General features: G+C 42.3%; 1 protein-coding gene across 1 annotated transcript in view; it reads left to right on the forward strand.

The window, feature by feature from the left end:
• The window catches only part of fhod3b (formin homology 2 domain containing 3b), a 71,983-nt gene that overhangs the window by 28,707 nt on the left and 21,753 nt on the right, over positions 1–21,523 (forward strand). The window contains 2 exon segments of the mRNA XM_087178951.1: positions 9,250–9,317; positions 10,896–11,001. Coding sequence (XP_087035077.1) covers positions 9,250–9,317; positions 10,896–11,001 — 174 coding nt within the window.

Below are 21,523 nucleotides of genomic sequence, written 5' to 3' on the forward strand. Positions count from 1 at the left end.
AGTCTGTGTTTTCCTCAGACATACTTTAATTCTAGAGAACTTTGGAGCCCTTACAGGTGCTGTTTTCAGTCCAGGTTTTATTTTGTTCAGTAGCCAGTCAAATAAGCTTCCATATGCTTTCAAATACAGCCAATACTGCTTGTTCCCTTTGTGAGATTTGGGTCACATGCCTAGTGCAACACATTTTCTCTCCTGTCAGGCGTTCATACGCTCCTTTTTAATTGCTGCCATGTCAAAAAGGGTGTATCTCCAAAAGGTCAATTTTTCATTGACAAAAAAAAAAGGAAAACTCTCAGCTTTGTGACAGTGTCCATTGAGTTGGGCTAAAAAGGTAAAAGAGCTGTGTCAATCATTCATTTTTTGAAAAATTTCAAATCCCCAAATTTGTAAATACACAGTTTTGACTGGACAGTGAGGATTTGTTCAATGTAAAGATCAGATTCTTCTCTCTTCCCTGTCAAATGTGTTTTTAAGTGCCAGTCTGACTGATGGAAGTAATTACCCAGGGTCATTATGGGTTGAGAGCAACACTGATGACAGGGGGCTGCTCTTATTAGACTTGATGTCAGGTTCACTCAATTGTGTCCTTACCCAAGCCACTGACAGACAGGTATCAAAGGTGCCGCTCTTCTTCACTGGGAAGACAAAAGGAAACACATTTTGCACTGGAAGAACTGTCAGAAAACAAACCAAAAAAATAAAAGACCGCAATTGGTCCCACTTCTGCACCAACAAGGTGTTTTGCCAGAAAGACTGTGTGAGATGGAAGAAGTTTTTTTTTTTTTTCTCCATCTCTTTTCCATTAAGTACAGTCACAGAGTGGCTAGTATGGAAATGAGACGGTGTACTGTCACAGCTGTGTGTGGGTCCACATTGGTCTGCTTCCTATTCCAAGAGCTGAGTCTGAAATAGATGTGGTCTCAGCACAACTGTGTTTATTGGACAGAGTTTGCAGTGGTGCATTTCCCCACGTGTCAGGTTGTTGAGAATAGGAGGGAGCAGAGAAAGTCAGAGGCAGAGAGACAGCCAAGAGGAGTGAGAGAGGGGAGTGAAGTAGGTTAGGGGAGAGTCATTGAGGTCATTGTTGAGAATATTTTCCAAGGCGACTTTAGGAAGAAAAGAACCATTAAAAATTCTAATTTAATTGCTGTACATGAAATGAAACATTTTTGATTTTAAGGATCATAAAAGTCTAAATTGAGAGAAGCACTTGGCTTTGTGAACCTGTCTTTTATGGATAGAAAGATTAATAAAAAAAAATAGAACTACAGCATATGTGCACATACGTGATAGTTGGGGAATATAGGGACCCAGATTTTAAATCGTACTCTTTAAGCATCTGGTCCTGCATCTATATGCACATGGCTGGCTTTTACTGCGGTAAGAAAAGCTGTTGGGCTGCGGCAGCTGCCAAGCAACACATGGGGAACAGCCTTGACCCAACCTCCATCCAACTCCGAGTCAAAGTTTTATACACAGAGATTATTAGATGAGCATTGACCCACAGAGTCACAGAAATAACACTAATAACCAGCTTTCACCTCATGTCAGCAGTTTGTGTAATTTTATAACCCTATCATAGTGCACGGCGACTCGAATGCCTTATAGCCGTTTTTGTCGCCACCCCAACCAGACCCACTTCAATTGTTGATCCCCTTGTTTATATCTGTGTCAGGCCTTTGTCTGGTCTGCTGAATGCTTACATGGCTTTACTCTGCTCTCCGCTCCACTACGTATCTGTGTCAGTGGTGGCGAGTGCGGGGAAACCCTGCTGAGGAGGTGAAAGGGGGGATTGGTTTGCTACAAAGAAGCAGAGGGAAGAAAAAAAGGGGGGTCATATACTGGTGGGGAGGGGAGTGGGGTCGTATAGTGAGGGTCACCCCCACCTGGTAGCTAAGGAATGACTCATTAGACAGGCAGGCACTAATGAAAGATTTGTCTGTCCTCACATCGGCCTTGCTGTCATGACTCTCTCCTCATGTGGAATTCTGCAGATTCCACCCTCACTTTCCTCTACTGTTTCTCTTTGACAGCATTAGATAGTATCTTGATGGCTGGTTAACGTACAGTTTATTGAAGAAACTTACCAGGGGATGATTAGCCTGCCCTTTAAGTGCCCTGCGGAACACATTCAGTCTCTCAGGAGTAATAAAAGGGGTGTATGAGGCTAAACAGTAAGACTGTGCTCCAAAATTACTTACGACAAATGCCACTGCCGTCTTCCAGGAGAATTATTGTGACTGACAAAAACATAAACTTTCACTCAATGTGTAGCGTAAACACATCAATAAACACAATAGTCCAACTGGTTTCCATCGAGGGACAAAGAGTGCCGTTGAGCTCCGTGCGCCGGGTTTTGTGTTTATTGGAACTCGGTATGCCTTGGTATCAAATGTCTCTGCCAGGATAGAGTGTCGCGAGCCAGAAACCTGATCTCCTCACTGCTCCCGCGAGACACGATGTGTAGAGGAAGTCCATGTACAACATCCGTGAAGGAAATCAAATCAGAATGAATTAGCGTGGTTTATTTTGCATGTTCCCAACACCGTCGTCAACATAGGACATGAAAATACATTGTCCAGACATTCTTCAGTGTTAACCTTGCAAGATCTTTTGTGAAAGCTCAAAGGCAGCACACATGACTTCAAGTTTGAACAGTCCTGCACTGCATGTTAACTCTTTTCTCATTGCTAGATTAAGCACAGATTATTATTATTATTATCTACTTTAGTGATTTTGTTCCTGTCCCATGTCTTAGCTGTGTGTCTGCTTAGAGACTTTCGCGCCCTGTGGGTCCATGCAGGCCTTCCTGTGCGGCTTGCTCCCAACGACAGAGGCTTCTTCAGTCTGTGTGGGCCCGACTCAGTTTTCTCTAATCTAAACCATCATCTCCATATGTCTTCCATCACAACTTCCAAAGCATTTGAATAAACTCCAGGCAACAGGAACAAATTAATTAATGTCTTTATTCCTCTGTGCACTTTGTAAACTGCCTGTGTGTGAGTGTGTGCAAATTCTTGCATGTACACCCACTCACATTTTCCATGTAATTGTCTTGATACACTGTTCGGTTGCACTCAAAACCCAAACACGTTGAAAGTGATCTCATTCTTACCTGCATTCCGACTTAATGATTTCCACCTGAGTGCTATAATCTGCTTTTATTGACCCATCATTCACCTCATGTTTTCGTTCAGGGAGAAGGGGATAAAAAGAGCAGAAGAAAGCCCAGTCCACAAAGTAGCATGTTACAAGCCGATGCACATGTTGGGAGGTCTTCCACCTTAATTACTTGTGTTTTCTCTTCATAAATGTTGGAACAGGAGGTTTCCCTTACAGAGCGAGAAGGGAGAAAGGGGGGGGAAAATGAGAAAGAAGCACTGCTGATGTTGTTGTGCTGCTGTTTCGTGACTGCAGAAGGCCATTACGCATACTGTAAACTTAAGCGTTTCTCATGAAAATACCAGGGGACGAAAATGAAAAGATGGGTCCCTTTATCCTTACACATGGCAGGCAGTGATGTGGCAATGCTGACACACATGAGACTCTGCTCTCCCAGATGGCTTACAGTTTGCCTGACCTCAGTCTGACCACCGTCACCTCTCACAGAGTCTGTGGCCTTCACTGACCAGTGGAGCAGGCTCCGGCCTCTCTGGGACAGGGCTAAATGCAGACATGGGCAGGGCACTGGCTCAGAGTCCAGCTTTGACCAGACCAGAACTGACCTTTATTTCTGCAAGGCTGCGCCTAAACGCCGTCCATCTCCTGCCATTTGATTAATGTAGATTGTAGCTTATTAGTTGGTTGTCTTTACCAGAATTTCTGATGCTATTCAATCTTGACAATCAAGTTACTGATCAAAGCAGCTCCGGGCGTACAGGCAGACAACTGAAGTTGCACTACCACGTGTGACAAATCCTACTTACTGCAACATCCATGCAGTACTGTTACCCTTGGCTGTGTCAGGCAGTCTATTTAAGCTGACAATGCCCTGCTTGCAAATACTGCTAGGACACTGCTGCTTATGTCAATCCTGCAGCTCCTTTTGGTTTCATACGTTTTCTCCAGGTTGGAAATAGTCGTCACTCCCTGTTCTACTCCGTGCTGCGCTTCAACCATGCTTGTGGGAGTGAGAAGGTCAGAGGAAAGGGGGCTATCGGTGGTATCTTTGCCAAAATAAAGCTTATACTCTAGGCAGATCATATGATTGGATATTGTAACACATGTTAGTATTTATCTTCCCTTTGACAGTGTCTTTAAAGGACAGACTCTGTGTTTCTATATTTTGCTCATGTTAGTTTGCTGGTTGCAACAGTAACACAGTTTAACACAGTCACATGTAAGATTGGCGAAGTGGTTGACGACAGACTGATGACTTTGAGTACTGATGACCTACTTTAGTTTAAAATCAGTTTGCTGTTGTTGTGGGTGTGACAGATAGTGATGAGAAAAGATGCGGCAGAGCAGAGTCAGATGTAAGCCTTTTAAGTCACATGTGTTGTTCAGCTTTTTTTCTGAATCATTTCTTGCCGTTCGCTCCCAGCCTCGTAGCAAATGTTCCATAGTCTTGTACGTACTGTTTTTCTTCTCAACCTTGGCATCTCTGCGTCCCACGTTAAGGCTGTTGACTTGATTGTGAATTGTGAAAAAGTCTTATGTACAATCACCAATGCGATGCTAGGGGCTCCTCCTACTTAGCTTCTTGTCTGACAGCTCCATTCCTGAAAGCAAACACAGTTTAATTTACAGCAGTGTGTGCGGGGGTTGTCTTGCCCAGTGGGGTCTTTGTGGGTTTCCTGGCTGTGCTTTGGATGTGGTTTATGTGCTCCGCCTGCTGCGTGAAGCATGAGCGGCAGTAGTCATCCCTTTCATTTTATGGCACTTTCTGGAAATAAAGGCATGCGAACAGATGAGCGACTGAGCATTTCGGGCGTGTTTGTAGATGGAAAATGAGCAAGGTTTTAACAGCTTAATTGGCAAACAAATTTTGATTGTTCGTCAGCTGTCCGGCAGTGAGCAGTGGGGACTGGGCTCAGGTTGAGATTGGCATGTGGAGATAAATAAAAAGTGACCCATGACTCGTACAAGACAGCATTACTGGAATGTGCTGGCACTGACATGGAGAATCAGAAGGTGTCTGAAGCAGCACAACACAGACTTGCTTTTAAAAGTTGTCTTCTCAGCAGTAGCCCAACCATCCATGAAGCCCTGTCATGTCTGAATGTTTCAGGCCCCACAGCAGGTTTTTCTTCACTCTCTTTTATTCCGGGTATTAGAGCACATTCCTGATGATTAAAGAAATTCCACTACTACTTTTTATGATTGTTATAATTATGAGACCTTTACATCCCTGTGGCTGTTCCAGCTGAGAGACCATGACTGTGTATTGCAATTTAAGGGGAGAAAACAGCTGCTCTCTACAGTGCATCAATGTGAGGCATCAAAGAGACACTTTCACTCTGTTGAGTCATTCCACTGTCTGGTACTTGTCAGTAAAAGCCTAAGGTGAATGTGAAGATGATGGGGGGAAAAAAAAACAGGCTGCTCGTCCTTAGATGCACTCATGCATTCTTTTAATTTTAAGGTCTTGTTTTGTGGTATTGGCAACACCATTGCATGGCTCTATTGATATTAAAAAGGTATATTGAATTAATCTGAAATTCAGCCTGTGGAAAGTAACTTGGCTGCTGCAATTGGTTTGTTTTGTTATTGAAGCTGTATTATGGTCCAGTGAGAACAGAGAGGTGAATCTCAAATGCCCAGAATGTTTCGCAGTGCTCAAACTATGTGTTATCCGTCATAACTTATTTTGTTCTTCTAGTCGTAAGTTTGCCTGGGCTCAATATCAAATCCATGACAAATGTAGCAAACTATTGAGTTTGAAGTATCAGGTGGTTTTTAGAGTTTTAGGTGAACACGACTTTGAGAGTTGGGGTTCACAACCATCTCCTCAATAAAGGAGTGCCTGGGTTCTTTTCCTAAAGAGGGAAATGCAGAAGCTCCATACTTTTGGGCGCATATCTGTGCCAAATGGTATGGAACTAATCTCCACTGAGCTATTTCTCATTAGAGATGGGCCTCTGGGAGGTGCATTGGTGTGTGGACCAGGGACAGGGACATGGAAGGAACTGTCTGTTCCTGCAGATGGGCTTCATTTAGTGTTGGGAAAGAATAACTTTCTGACAGTTGTTTTATTGCAGTCCAAACTACAAGGCTAAGTAGAGGAGCACAAGCCTCTTTGTACCAATGTCAGTGGAACTCTGCTCAAAAGAATTTCCCTGCCATGCTGTTACTGATTGACACACACATGCACACAAACCCAAATTAAAACATGCTCCTGAGATTAATTCAAACCCAATGGCAGCCCAAGTGCTGATGCATCACTGTCGCAGTGCTGTGCTGTGAGCTGGGCAGAACCATCAGAGGTTGTTAAGCGGCGCTGGGTGTAATTTATCTGTTGACTGATTAACATCCAGAGTCCGTGAGGAAGGGCAGTTAAGACTTTGAGAAGAAAAAGCGCACATTGATTCTAGGCCTGGGCTGAAGTAGCACCACAAATCAAGTTTGCTTTGTATGGTGAAGGTGTGATGAGTAACCCAGGGTATCCCCCATCTGCGTTTCCGCTCGAGTGATCAGAGAGCTTGTCTGTTTAGAGATCCCTAATCTACGCTCTGAGTCATCATCCTGAACTACAGAGCAATGGATATGGCCCTACCTTGACATGCAGAGGAGGGTGCAGTGCTGAAAAAACTTTGTTTCCCCTGTACCTGAGCCCTCAGTCCTCACAGATACATACAAAATGATAGAACAATCACAAAGTGTAAAAGTCTATGGTGTTTTTAGTTGTTGTTGTTGTTTTTTCCAGCTAAGGTAAGAAGGTGCTTTGCCACGCACAATGATTACGATAAAAATAGATTCAGAAGTTCAAAAAGGAGTTTGGAAAAGAAAGGAAAAATGTGTCCATTTTGGGGAGAGATTTAAAAGATGATGCTGACTTTAGCAACCTTGATTTGCTCAGGCTGGGAGTTCCACAGTAGGGGGCCCGAACCAACAAGGCCCAGTCACAGCTCCTTCCTGTTATTTATAAAGACATAAATCACCAACATCGCACAGCTTCGCTTCCTAATACCTCTGGACTTGTAGAGATTTATTCTTTGTGGATGTGGTTGCCAGTGACTCGCCGGGACCCTTCCATAAAAGACCAATACTCATCTACTCATCAGGTGTCTGAGCCATGTATGGCACTGAACGCACAAAACATTGAAAACTCTGCCTCACTCTTACCAAATACCGCCAGAGTCATAAATTAGAGACAAGACATCCTCTAAAGATAAGGAACTCTGCTGGAGCTGGATTGTGAGGTGTTTGATTTCAGCATTTTAACCACATATGGCTGAGTCCCAGACTGTCTGCAATACAGATGCATCTCCAGTGTCTTGTCTGTCTGTACTAGAGTGGATTACACCAATAATACGAAGTGTGTAGAGTTACACTGCTGTGATTGACTTTTCCCAACAAACTCTTGACTCATTATTATACATATATTATGTATATTGGACATATATTATACTCATATTATCATTAATATAATGATTCAGACTGAAGGGCCATTGCGATATATTTGATTATCATTAAATAGCTTTGTCCTTTTCACAAAAGGGTTGGATTGTACGAAGCTGGATAATAGTTGTCTCACTGTTGTGTGTTCTGTCACCGGAAAACGCACCCTGGTCCTGTGTCTAGAAGAACCTCGTGTGTGCCCACAGACCTGGCAACACACACCCTGTTTCTTCCTCTCTCCGTCTGTCTCTCAGTCTATCAGCTGAGGGGATTTACTCTAGGGCTGAGGAGGAGGAAGAGGAGGCCAACAGCAACAATGAATAGAGGCTTGTTGCTCTGAATCCCAAGCGTATGCACTCATCAGTGTGTGTTTCTCACACTTTTGAAAAGAATTAGTGGCAGCTGTTTGTAAAGACAAAGATTTCATGGGCACGACTGATTTGTGTGTGTGTGTGTGTGTGTGTGTGTGTGTGTGTGTGTGTGTGTGTGTGTGTGTGTGTGTGTGTGAAGGGTGTATTCAAGGCAACATGTAGATATGTGGTGCCTGCCTATTTGTTTCTCTCAACTGGATGTTTGGGTGTACAAGTTGTAACTCACAAACAGTAATAAGTCAAGTTCCTGCACATATAGCCAAGACTGCAACAGCTGCAGTGGTGAAACAGACAAGAGTCGAGCCACTCTGCAGTGCTAGTCATGTCTTTATGTAGTGTTGTAGTGTGTGTGTGTGTGAGTGTGAGAGAGAGGGAGAAAGAGAGATTAAGTGAAACAGACTACCTCATTGTGTACATGCCAATCTCCTGTCAGATCAAGACATATCACCATGCCTTCAAGCAAGAAAGTATCTATGAAATAAAAGGAAAATACCATTTTGTATTAGAATAAAAAAAAAGCAAGGGGTGCATAAAAAGATAACACAGGCAGAGAGCGAGAGTGCTGGACTGTACTGCTGCATTGGACTGGAGTGTAATGTATGTTGCTGTAACTGCAGCAGTAATGGGCAGGTTTTGCTGAGTCAGAGAGAGTTCACAGAGCAGTGATGATGAGTGAGCTATACTAGGACTGTGCTCAACGCTGCCACTCCCTGGCAGACTCTGCAAGCTGCACTCAGGCTGAAGTGAAGGATTGTCAATGAAGTTGCAGGAAATGTACACCTCCATCACGAGCATCTGTCATCCGCCTGATTCCTTTCTTTAGTCCCCTCTGGAGTTTCCATAGCTGATTAATGGCTGTATTGTCTCTTAGCCATTGTGGTGGCTATTGGCTTAAGGTTCTGCCATGACTTTGTATTATGGTGAGCTACAGATATGGCTTTGTCAGCAGGAAACATCCTCTGTTCATTAATTCTCCACAGATGTGCTCTGAGTTGCTCCTACTGTTCTTTTGCTCTTGCTGCTCCTCTTGTATGATATATTTCATCTCTAGCTACTTGGGATCATTTCTGCCAGTGACATGTGCATCTTGCAGACACAAGTGATTTTGAAGAAGTTTATAGTTCATGGAAAAATGTGTGAAGCAAGTGATACACTAAAACCTTAGTAGATTTATTTTTTCAAGAGGAGTTAGAATCATTCCGAATCTCTTGTCCAGTTTTTGATTCATTCACTTTTTGTATGATAATATTATAGAAAGATACCACATTAGTGACTGTCAGCTGATTTTTCCATTCTTTCCTTTTCTCTCTCCATACAGAAAAACTCTACAACTCGACTGGAAGGGAGCTACGACGAGCCCTCTTTTCCCTCAAGCAGATTTTTCAGGTAATTATTTCTCTATTCTAGCTCTTGCTGATCCTTGCTAAAACTGCAGCTCACAAGTTCCAGTGAATTCCACTGCGTTTTGTGTTTGTCATGATCTCAGATGCATTTTTCGGAAAGACAGCAGTCCTTGTGAGCCATGCATGCATGTGCGTGAACGCACGTTAACATGACAGAGCTATATGTAGCGTGCACACATGCCTCAGCGCACACTTAACACTTGCACTCGGCATTGTTTTCCTGAGGCAGAGTCGTGCTGCTGCTGAGAGTCTGCCTTCGTGGCAGCTGTGGAGTGTTCAGGTCTGGTCAGACTTCACACACACACACACACACACACACACACACACACACACACACACACACACACACACATTTGGGCTGGGCTCGGCTGCCGGGCAGCCGACTACAGAGTGGGAGGGTTAAGTGACAGTTGGATGAAAAAGAGAGCAACAGACCTTGATGCAGATCCAAAACAGATTAGAATGGCTCACTTATTGCATGTGGCTTTATAGGGTTTCAGTTGTAGAGAATATTGATCATTTTTGTTGTGTAATAAAGTGTCTACTCGGTCTGATATCAGTATTACTTATCTACATTGCAGAAGTGTAGTATACATGTATGAGTCTCACAACTGCCGTCTCCTGTCTCTTTAGTGCACTCCTGTATATTTAGACCGTTTGCCAAATGACTGGAGTCTCCATCACAGGTCTATGGTAAAGCTGTTCTGGAAGCACTTACGCTTCCTCCTGGGAGAGAAGGAGCCCTGACCACCTCACAGTGTTTATTGCTGTCTTCCTCTGTATCCCATCTGAACAGTAGAGTGTATCAGAAAAATGTTAAATCCTGCAGAAAGCCTCCTGCTTGGCCTTAAATTACAGAGTCATCGACAGGTGTGAGAGATGCAGGTGGTTTTGTCATCGAGGACAAAATGTAAGATGAAGTGGGGAGGCCGAAGCGACAGGAATCCATCTGAACAAGCTGCAGGCAGACTTGCATCGCTCACTGCGCTTGCAGCGACTTTAACCAAATGTAAAAAAAAAAAGATTGATATAATTTATCCAGCTGAGCATTCTGTGGAGGGTGAAATGAGAAGTGTGCTAATGCCTCTGGCAAACCACAGATCACATGAAGTCTGAATACCCGTTCTCTCCCTAGCTATTACTTTTTTCTTGACTCCTTAATAATACAGTACAGCATGCAATGGGTGTTGTTTAGCAATGAACAAGGTGATACAATAGAAAAGTCTGTCCTACCGTATGCTCAAGTTGTGGACATTAATATCAGCAAATATCATCCCGAGAGTTCCTGGAGGTTTTTGGGATTGAATTACTTCCTTATCACATACAACTCTCTTAAGTAAATGCATGTTCTTTCATTCTTAGTCTATGATATGCAACCGACATTCATGAAAACCTATATGAATACATACATACTTATATATGTATGTGTGTGTATAATATACATGAATAATATACGTGTGTATATATTTAATATTAAGACAGTATAGTCTGTGGCTCTGTTTATGATGTTTGATGGATCTTGAATGTTTTCCTCTTCCTTCTTTCTTTCTTTTCTTCCCAGGATGACAAGGACCTGGTGCACGAGTTTGTGGTGGCAGAAGGACTGACATGCTTGATCAAAGTGGGAGCTGAAGCCGACCAGAACTACCAGAACTACATCCTCAGGGGTACGTCCGCTGCAGAGGAGCACATCTTTGCACCAATAAACACACAGCATGCTTTCCTACTCTCTGCTTTCTCACACCTCCGTTTACAGCACCGGCTAATCGAGGATGTTATTAATCAATCCTGTACTACTTTTCTTTCCATAAACCTATCCAGAACCAGTGTTTACATGCACCATGTAAATTGATGATACTGCTTGATGACCCTCTCACACTCACACACTTAAGGTATATAAACAAACCCAAATATGTGTCACAGATAATACGGACATCGGGCCAAGTTTGACAACTGCTTAATTTATCCGTCCCACGTTGGTAAGGTGAAAGATCAGACGTGTTAAGGTCAGGGAGGGGTGGGGGCAGCATGTTCGGGGATACTGGAGGACCATTGCACTCCAAGGTCACTACCATTTAACAGCCTGCTGTGAGGGGGGAAGGCCACACGCTTAAGTGGCTAATAAAAGTTCTGGCAGGATATTGCAGATCATAAAACTAATTTTCCCTCCTCCCCCTCTTTTTTTTTTTTTTTAAATTTCTCTCGTTTTTATTTTTCCTTGTGTGTTCCTTCATTTCATGAAAATCTGTTGCACTTTTGTTGTTTAACCTCAGCAAGTAATCATTACTTCTTTCTTTTTTTTATCTACAGTACAGTATATGTTATATGGTATAAATATAGACACAAGTTTCATTTGAGACGAACGTTTTGTGGTTCAGACACCTCTGTATTACTTCATGAAGCCTTGCTAAAATGAGCGTCACAGTGTAGTTGACCCTCATGATTTGGGTGCTCATTTCAATCAGATATCAGCTCCCCTCATGATTATGCGCTTAGATGCTAAATGCTTGTGCTGTAATTTTCCAGCTTACTTATTGTTGACCTTTTCTGTCACTGAAAAAAATCAAAGAGCAAAGGGCGGATGTCTGTGGCAAAGTACTGTTGTCCCCCGCCACCACTCACCCCCCCGGGCAGGTTATAAACATGAACATGATCCCTGCCTGGACTACCTTTGCCAGCTCGGATCTTTAATGTTCGATGCTTCATCTGAACTTGGCTCCTGGTCTCTGACTCAGACGGATAAATCACACCGGTTAAATGGCCAAAACAATGCAGAGGAGGAGAGTGACAGGCTTTTGGAAACGTCAGAGTTGACCACATGTAAGAGTTGTTAGTGTCATCGTGCTGTGAATGATGAGACCACTTCTCATGTCTTTTCTCTCTTACTTCACTCCTCCTTATTGTGCTGTCCTTTTTTTCCCCACCCTTTACCTACCAGAGTCTTCTGATAAAACATCTGTGTCAGAGCCTTTCTGTGGGACTCTCTTCATTCTTTCATGTGCTAATTTATCGCTTCATCTCTTCGGGTTGGATAATTTCCCCTCATGTGTCTCCACATCACCATGAGAAACTAAACCAAACTACCACTCTCCCAAAAGCCCCTTTAACCTGTTTCAACTCCTGACCTAATTTCTCCTGACCAGCTGAGGAAATGTGGAGTGTAGTAGATCACCCTCCCTCGTGAGCCATGTGTTGGAGAACACAAGTCGAGCATGTGCTGGAACGCAGATGCACAGGTCAGAAATGTATATAGTGCTGGCCGCTTTACTCTTGATGACTTCCAAGAGGAGCTATGTCATAAGGATTCCCAGGAGGAGAATAAATTAGTTTCCTGAAATTTTCACACGTGCACACAGACGGAGAGGAAGAGAGACAGAGAGCAAAGCAACAATTGTAACTGCTTTGGTATCAAACACTGATCACTTCTAATAGGTTTTTTTTTTTTGCTGTAATGTCTTTCAAGTTGAGGCCAGTAAAAAAACAAAAAGGAATGCAGCCTTGAACCCATCTGTCTGGTGTGTATTAACCCCCCTCCAACAAAACAATCTTGCTCTCTTTCATGAATAAAAATCAATCTTATGGGTCTTTTGTAGTTGAAAAAGGCACAGTCACACGTGCACACCAGTCTGCATGTATTTTACAAGAACAGGTTCCCAGCCTTAGCTCTCTGGAACATTGCCGTCATTGTAAATAGCAGTTCCTGCAGCTCTCTTAGCAATCTACACCATCTCACGTTTTTCTTTTTCCTCACTTTTTCATTCCATCTTCTCAAAGCCCTGGAGGTGTCTGTGGCCAGTTAGTGCTCCCTCAGTGATGTGGGTATTTTCTGGGTCTGCCTGGCTGGGATTCTGGCCCCTCTCCGGGCCCCTCACACCTGGCTCGGAGGGCTTCCAGACCTGGACTTAGCTCCTTGGAGGCCTTCGTTTTTTTGGCCCGGGGGAAAGCTTGTATACCTTTATCACCACATCAGCGGGAAAGGGTGTGAGGTCACTGTTTCAGAGGTGCCTATGCCATCTGGTACTCCTGTTGGCCTTGCACTCAGCCCTGTTGAAGTGCTGCAAACACACAGGAGCCCAAAAGGTAACGAAGGGCTCATTAGTGATATTCATTCTTCATCCTTCAAAATATGCATCTGCATGTCGTTCGTTTCAGAAATTAAATGATCACAGAGGTTATGTTTCATTCAACACAGATCATCTAAGCTCATTTATACTCTTTGTAAAATACTTATTGAAATCATAAATCTCTGGCTGATGAAGTGCAAAGCTGAGTGAAGGTTTCATAATGTATGTTTTTCTAGTTAAGAATGTTGTTTCTCAGACTGCACAGGTCTCGTGGGGTTGTAAAATGTTATTCCTCTTTCAAGATGTATTTCTCACCATTTATGTTTACATTTTAAGCTCCACTCTAAGTCTTTGGCCCTCAATCTACAACTCAAGTGCATGAAAACAGATGCAACCTTTTCTCCGAGTTAAAATAGTTCATCGCATAAGAAAATTGACTTTTAACATCCAGGTAATGGACAAAATATTCTAACTAGAGCACTTAACAATAAAATGTAATCTAGTTAATAAACACTGCATTCAAAATTCTTACACTGAAGTCACGAAGCCCACATTAGAAAGTTAAGAGTATAGTGGGAATTGTGCACCCGGTGCACACACTACAAGATTTTTAGATGTCTTATTTTGTGCCATTCTGTATTACAAGATTGTCTATTCCATGTATCTTTTAAAAAGTAGGAAATAACACAGGTTGTCACAGTAACACATCACAACACATTAAGTGGCTCAAAGCCTTAAAATGAAAGCAGCTTGTGCAAAAGGTCAAGAAGTTTCTGCACTAAGCTCAAACTTTTTCACTGTGGTTTGAAGAAAAATAAAAAAAAGAATCCCTACGGTTCTAATTATCATGAGCAAAACAGGGAGACGAGGTGGAAGAACAAATAACAAGGTTTTTCCCGGATCGTCGTTCCACTTGTAGTATTTACAGAAAGAGGACCAACAAAAGTAACAACTGTGTTTAATTGGTAACTGTAAAAATGGGAGCGGCGGACGGAGGGCAGATTAAAGACAAACCAATTACAGTCAACTTGAAGCAATTATTCTCCACTTTGAAATGTTCACTGTTGACATTCCTCACCATAAGCTATGTTTTTAGTTACACTTTCTCTGTTTGCGCTTCTTAAAGGCCATGCCATCTTTGTCTGCGCACCGTACTTTTACAAAACACTCGCCGTCTCTACGCCTCAGTGGAAACAAATTGGAAGTGAAGCTTAAGTTTTTGATCTATAGGAATTTAGAGAAACTGTTTTTTTTTTTTGTTTGTTTTAGTTTTAGTTTTTTTTTTCATAGCTTTTCAAAGCAGCTTTGGATTCTGGAAAACACATTCTTAAACTTTGTATAAATTATCTTCATACCCAGAAGGCCATATCTCATCACCTGCTGTGTTATGTACACAAGCTTACACACTATAACTTATACTTGTGAATTTATAGCTTCCATAGAAATGGGAGTTGTGTTGTGATGGTCCAGAAGTATTAATGTATCAAATAAGTCGTGCCCATATTTCATTTTGTGCTTTTATCTCATCCTTTCTTTCTCTCTCACTCACTCACTCACTCACTCACACACACGGTCTCTATCTATCCATCTATCTATCAATCCATCCATCCATCCATCCATGTATGTGCAGTATGCTCTCTCTCTCCTGCTGCGATTTATGGAGCTCCTGTTTTTAATGGCACAGCCATTCTAATGCCATAAGTTAAAGCACCTTGACTTCCTGGTTTCCAGAGGGAGCTGCTCACAGGGCCTCTGTGGGAAAGGGAGATGTGCTTTAGTCAAGTGTTTCATTGCCCCTTAAAGTGTCTGGGACCTGGAACACTGTTCCCAATACAGCGCTCAGTCCAGCTTTTAGTGTCACACACAGCAGTAACTTTAGTGGGCAGCAGTATTTTTCACAAAGCTACAGGTGCACTCGAAACACAAGACCCTTTTGTTGAAATGGTAGTTGGTCTCTTTAGTGTTTCTCAGTGTCAAATTTTATTTGTTTCAGATCAGCGAGGCAGAACGTCCAGTGACACATCTGTGCAGCCGTTTTCATCTGTGTGCCAAGAGTATGTGTGTGATCCAAGCGTCTTTTTCACTGTAAACAAACAAAGCAGCTGATCATTCACTTACTCACTCCTCCCATGGAGTCGAAGGAGTTTAATCAGTGAAACCAGCTGCTGCGCTGCATATGTTTGGACAGAAGTGATCTCATGTAGCTCACGCCCCTACTACTCAGATATAAAATGTAATAATAATAGTTTTTTTCATATACAACACCATTACTATTTGAGTGACATTTTATTTTTCTTAATTCAGAATCAGGATCATTGTTTTTGTGTAATATCCGGACCCAAGTTCTTTAAATGTTTAACAGCGTAACTGAATTCTCCCCTTGCTGGTTTGAACATTTTGCTGAGCATTAAGTGAAAACCCAGGCATAGTTGGGTTAACAGCAGCGTTGGAAGCTCTTGTTGGAAAGAGTCTGTATTGTGTTGTCTGGCTGTGTTATAGGTCGTGTCTTCTAGATGGGGGAGACCTTTTTACTATGGTCTATTGTCTGGGTGAACATTTTCATTCTGTCTGGACTGGGCCGAGAGGTGTCGTGCAATTTTATCAACATACATGCTGGTTTATATAGGTGCGATCATGCAAGAATCATGCTTAGGGAAAGATGCGGGAATGCTGTGTTAAATCCTCGAGGATAAAGGAAATTTGAGACGGAAAACACAGGAACTGCTGACACAAATTTGCAGACAAAGCCTGATGTTTGGAGTGAGGAGGAGATCTCCAGGAATGCCCTTGTCGATTCAATAGAAACTTGAACTCCTGGTTTGTAATGAGATCCCATGGGAACACATGCATGTTTTTTACCCGATCTCTCCCGCAGCTCTCTGGGCTAGCCACCGCTCCCGCTGCCCCTTTGTGCAAAACTTTTCAATCTGAAAAGCACTCAGTCACTCTCACAGACACACACACACACACACAGACACACACACGAACACGCACACCCATGATATCACTCTTTTTCTCTTAAGCATTCATTCACACTTCCGTTTAAATGTGCTGGTTATAATCCAAAGATCACTCGACAGGGAGACAGTTTCTGTTTTGTTTACTTCATCATACTTACAAACTTGTTAATCCCAAAACCAAACACCAACACTAAAACAAAACAGGAAAAAAAATTATTTTCATTGCTTACGAGGTTTGACCCTCTTGAGAAAGTGTTTAAGTTTAAACATAATTCTGTTTCATTACCTGTCTGAGACTTTTCTCTTTTAGGATGACTACATTTGGTCAGAGGAAATTTAGGAAATGAGCACTACACATGGTTTCAAGCCTACAACCTCTCAACTCTCTTCGCTCCACTGGCAACATTTTGTCCTGCCCTCCAGCATAGCCTCTCTCCATTAAATTAAATCACCAGCTTTCAAACTGACTGACACTGGGACTAAAAGATCCAGTGCTGTATGTTCCATGTAATGCTTTGTAATGTTTTTAAAAAAACAAAACTGTCATTCTAACATCCTTTGCCTTTTAAAGTAAAAAAAAAAAATTGACCATTCTGTTAAAGAACAGAATAGAAAAACATAACCTGTTGTCATGTTTTTCGTTAAGCTTAGAGCCATGTTCCTACCGGATACGTCCCACCCTGTTATCCCCCTGTGTCAGACCCCTCAGACCTCCACAGACCCCTTCAGATCCCCCCTGACATGAGCAGACGGCTTGCATCTGAACCCAGTTCAACCCCACCTGTCTGACCTATTTTCTGCCTCCCCCTTTTTTCTGCTCCCTTCATCTGTAGAAGTTTTCAGCCTTAGCAAACCCACTGGCAGTGGAATTACAAACCCCGTCCTGGAGCCTGTTTTACTGTAACAGAATTCAGTATACAAGCCAATTATATTATAAGAATGTTTGATTTGGTTTATTTCTCAAGCTCTTATTTTATCATCTCTGACCTTGCCGTCTAAGATACATAAACTATAATTTGGAAAAAAAATAAATCTTTTGCTGTAATGTAGCACGCAGGCAGATAGACTGAAATCCTCAGCATTCGAGTGGGTTTTACGGCTGATTCCTGTGAGCTGAGTGGTTTTTGGGACTGAATTCAGCATATGGCTGGCCAGAACCGGAGCGAATCACACCGCTACTCTCTCAAGAGCAGTAAGAATTTACCGCAGCTCATCTTTCAGTTCGCTTTACAAGTGGGTGGATGTCATGCAGTAGCTTTTCTCCAAAGTCTTCCCCACTTGGATAGGATGGGGAAAAAAAAGCTCATCTGCTGGGCTTTCCCCGGCTTGTTTTGTCCTAAAATGATTTTCTAAAATTTCTGAAGTATAGTACCACCTCAAAATTATTATTACTATTTTAAATACAGAAAAACATAGAGAATAGAACGTTTCAGATTTTTATTTTCCTTATAGTGTTGTAGTCTGCTCAGCTCACTTTACCCTGCCTCAGCACTGCAGTAGTTCATCAGGTCTGCAGTGCCTGTGGAGCTTGCTCAGCCAAATACTAGAGAGGCACCCCTGCCTTACTTCATGCTATTGTTCCATTAGGTCTGTTTGTTTGTCTTTGGGGAATTTGTTTGGGCTTAGGCCCATAGTAAATTGTGTCAAATGCTGGCAGACACGTATTCAGGTTTTGAAAATGGAAGCATCCTCCTGTTGTTTTACTGTACGGTGCTAATTGTAAGCCTGGCAGTCGGCTCGGTGACTGGAATTGGTCTGGCAACAGCAGTTTGTCTGGCTCTAATGGTCTGGGTGATTAGCTGAATAAAATAGAAAGCAGCCCAAGAACATGTCTTTTCCAGTTCATGTATAGTAAGAGCACTTTAATTGGCCTGAGTAGTAAACTTGTCTTTTTGTGGTATACAGACTCTAACTCAGAAGCTAGCTAGAGGGATGGATGCAGTAATGATGAAAAAAAAGGAAATCTGCCAGCTTTTAACATAATCTAATAGTCAGTTCAACTTTTAGCCACGCTAGCAGCATGTCTCTAAAGGATGGCAATGTCAGTCTGTCTGTCTGTCCACCACTTTGTTCAAGACTGAAATATCTCAGCAGCAGTGTGATAGATTGGCATGAAATTTGGTACAAACATTCATCAGGGACTTTAGTGATCCCAGACCTTTCATCTAAACTCACCACGTCAAAATGTAAAATTTGTACCTTGGCTTATGCCAAAATATCTGCACAACTAATGACATTCTCATCAACCTCAGCTGTAACTTTGTGTTTACTGCTTATGAGCAAATGTTAGCATACTAACATACTAGACTTTATACCTGTTTCGCATTAGCAAAGCATTGCTGTTCCCAAGCACAGCCTCACCGCACTTGTTGCATGACTGTGGACTCTTAATGATAAATGCTAATAGTTTATTCAAGAAACCTCTGGCCCACAGAACATAGATTATACAAATACAAACAAGTACAGAAAAAGAAGAAACCATAAACAAGGGCTCAATGGCTGCATCTGATTGAAGTATGTAAACAATTTGATTTGTAGATTAACATAGACGCTGTACAAGTTTGTAAGGCAACTTTCTCTTTAAGGCATCAAAAGCATCTGTAGCGTTTGTCACTAACATTTTTTTGGCGCCACATCGGCCATGGTGAAGGTAAAGAGTGTGCCTAGTACAGATATTATGTATGGGCACCAGAGATGCAGACAGTAAATCAGGGAGCAGTAGGCCCTAAGAAGGTTTCCTTCACCTGCATCGAGGATCGCCTGAACACAGAAGTCTATTAGCTCTAATGTAATAGGAACAAGTCCTAGACTGAGCTGTCACCACATAGGCTTGTAGTAATCACCTTACCAGGGTTTTTGGTGGAATCAACATATTGCAGATTAGTATTAAACAGTAGTTGAAGTTGGCCTGAAGTTGCAGGCTGTAAAAGTGGGAGGAATGCAGGTACGACTGACTGTATTTTAAACATGCGGAGTAAAAGTTTGATGAAAATATCAGTGATTATTGTGACATAGTAGAGCAAGAATTTACATAAGTCTTTTTCAGACTATGCAGTAAGGCACATCCAGCTCACGTGGGCACAGGGAGGCAGCTCCTGAACTATCAGGGCAGCTCCCAGCTAATGCAGAGCATAACAAGATAAGGGGCTCTAAGTTGCACTGTATGGGACGGAGATTTGGCCGCGATCCCAAAGTCCTGGTAAAATAAATGTTGCACGCTGACAGACAGTTTGGCCGACCCAGTTTTGATAAATTCCAAAATGTAAATGAAACCAAAGGGGCAGAGTGGTGGGAGGGAGGGGGAGGGGGAGGGGAGCAGGTTGGTAGAAGGGAAGCTGTTGAGTTGATTTTTTGCATCTTTATAGATAAGGTTGTCTTTTTTTTTTTCTTGTGTTGGTGCTGCCACCCAGACCTCAGAGTGTTTCTCACCTCGGCAGCGGTCAGGGAGCAGCCCTTCCTGCACATTCCTATAGCTGTGGAAGATAATTGCTGTGGTTTATGAGAGGGAGAGGCCCTGAAGAAACACTTCCACCAGACCTCAGTTTCTTGCGTTTTTACTTCTCTCAGAATTCTGGTTCAGACACCGGAACAGGGTCTGTCTCCAATCAGTAGGTCTGTGGTTCCCTACTGCAGCTTGATAACATTCAAATGTTCTATTTATTCTAAAGGCCAATGCAAAAGTATTGAAAGAAATGGAGTGTGAGAGTGCTGCGCAGACGCCAGGCTGCTCATTGAACACTTCCAAGTTTCTTTTAAGCTAAATCTTTCTTCTTCGGATATCCTCTCCCATAGTGGTTTACATTTATATTGTAATCACAGTGCTTTGAAGGCAGCTCATTGTCTGCCAGCATCTAATTACGTGACATACATGCAGAAGGACTTAGCAATGTTATTGTTGTACTTTGTGTGAGGTATTGTAGACCTGCTCATGATTACTCGAATGGAGGCCCACATTTTTGGCCCCAGATCAGTGCTTGAAGTGGAGAGAGTCCTGTACAGACTCAACACTCACATGCTCTTCTTATTAACCCTCTTCCAAAGTTATTGATGACTGTCTGTTGTGGAGTTTAAAAACAAATCCCAGGCTTTGGATCCACAGTCTCAGCTAACCACAAAGGTGCAAGGCTTGGGAGTGTATGCCATAGTTTCACGATTTGATCACACTTTAAAAGCCTGAAGTGCAACACCCAGGTAACTTTTCATTTTCCCGTAGCAGTTTCATGACTAATTTAATCACAAGTGTGTGGAAATCAGTTCCATTCGCAGTTCACAAAGGTGATTGCTTTGAGAGTAATTAGATGTTTCCTTTAAACGGTTTTTCTGACCAGACTCTGAGGGTTGCAGTTTCCCATAATGAAAGGTAATTTTATTTTTTTTTTTTTCAAACAGTTACAGTATCATTTTACCTAACTGTTCACAGGGTAACTGTGGTCCATGTGGTTTCTGGTCCTTAAAGCAGAATTTTACATGAATGGCAGCTGGCACTGAACAATTCCATGAAGCAACAGTTTTAATGAATCTGAGAGAAAAGGTAATGATTGTGTGGTTTCTGGCCTGGTTCATAAGTGTTTTAATATCATATCATTTCTGTATCTAAACTGCTCACTGAATTAAATTCGCATATGATATAGACATTCATTCTGATTTTATTTTACTTGGTGAAAAGCCACCCGTTCCTTATTGTTAAAACCTTTAAATAATGTCTTATGATAACATGTCAGAATGATCTAAAAGTCATCTCATTTTGTGGCTGACTTTTGGGAACAATCACTAACGTCTCATCTGTCGGCAGCTGAACATTCATGTTGTGTAATGACACTTTTAAAAGCCTCATTAAGGCCACCTATCTTTTCTCACCCTTGTTTTCAATGGACATTCCTCAAAACCTCATTGCACTGGGGCAGATACTGTACACAGGTGCAGCCAAGAGATAAAAGGCAGCGCAGTGATGATATTGCAGGTCAGACATCGGCTACCTATTTGAAAAGAAGCGTGTGGCTCATTACTCATCCAGCAAAACTCACAGCTGTTTATGTCTGTGTCTGAATTATTGTGAATCATTATTTTTGGACACTTTAAATATAACAGTTAACACTTTTTTTCCCAGTGTACCACAGGAATCCATTCAGGACCAGCTGTACATCATGTCATTACTGCTGTCACTC

The sequence above is a fragment of the Seriola lalandi genome, unplaced genomic scaffold, assembly GCF_002814215.2.
Source record: "Seriola lalandi dorsalis isolate HSWRI2012SDOR001 ecotype SW California unplaced genomic scaffold, Sedor1 jcf7180002054762, whole genome shotgun sequence".
Lineage (NCBI taxonomy): Eukaryota > Metazoa > Chordata > Actinopteri > Carangiformes > Carangidae > Seriola > Seriola lalandi.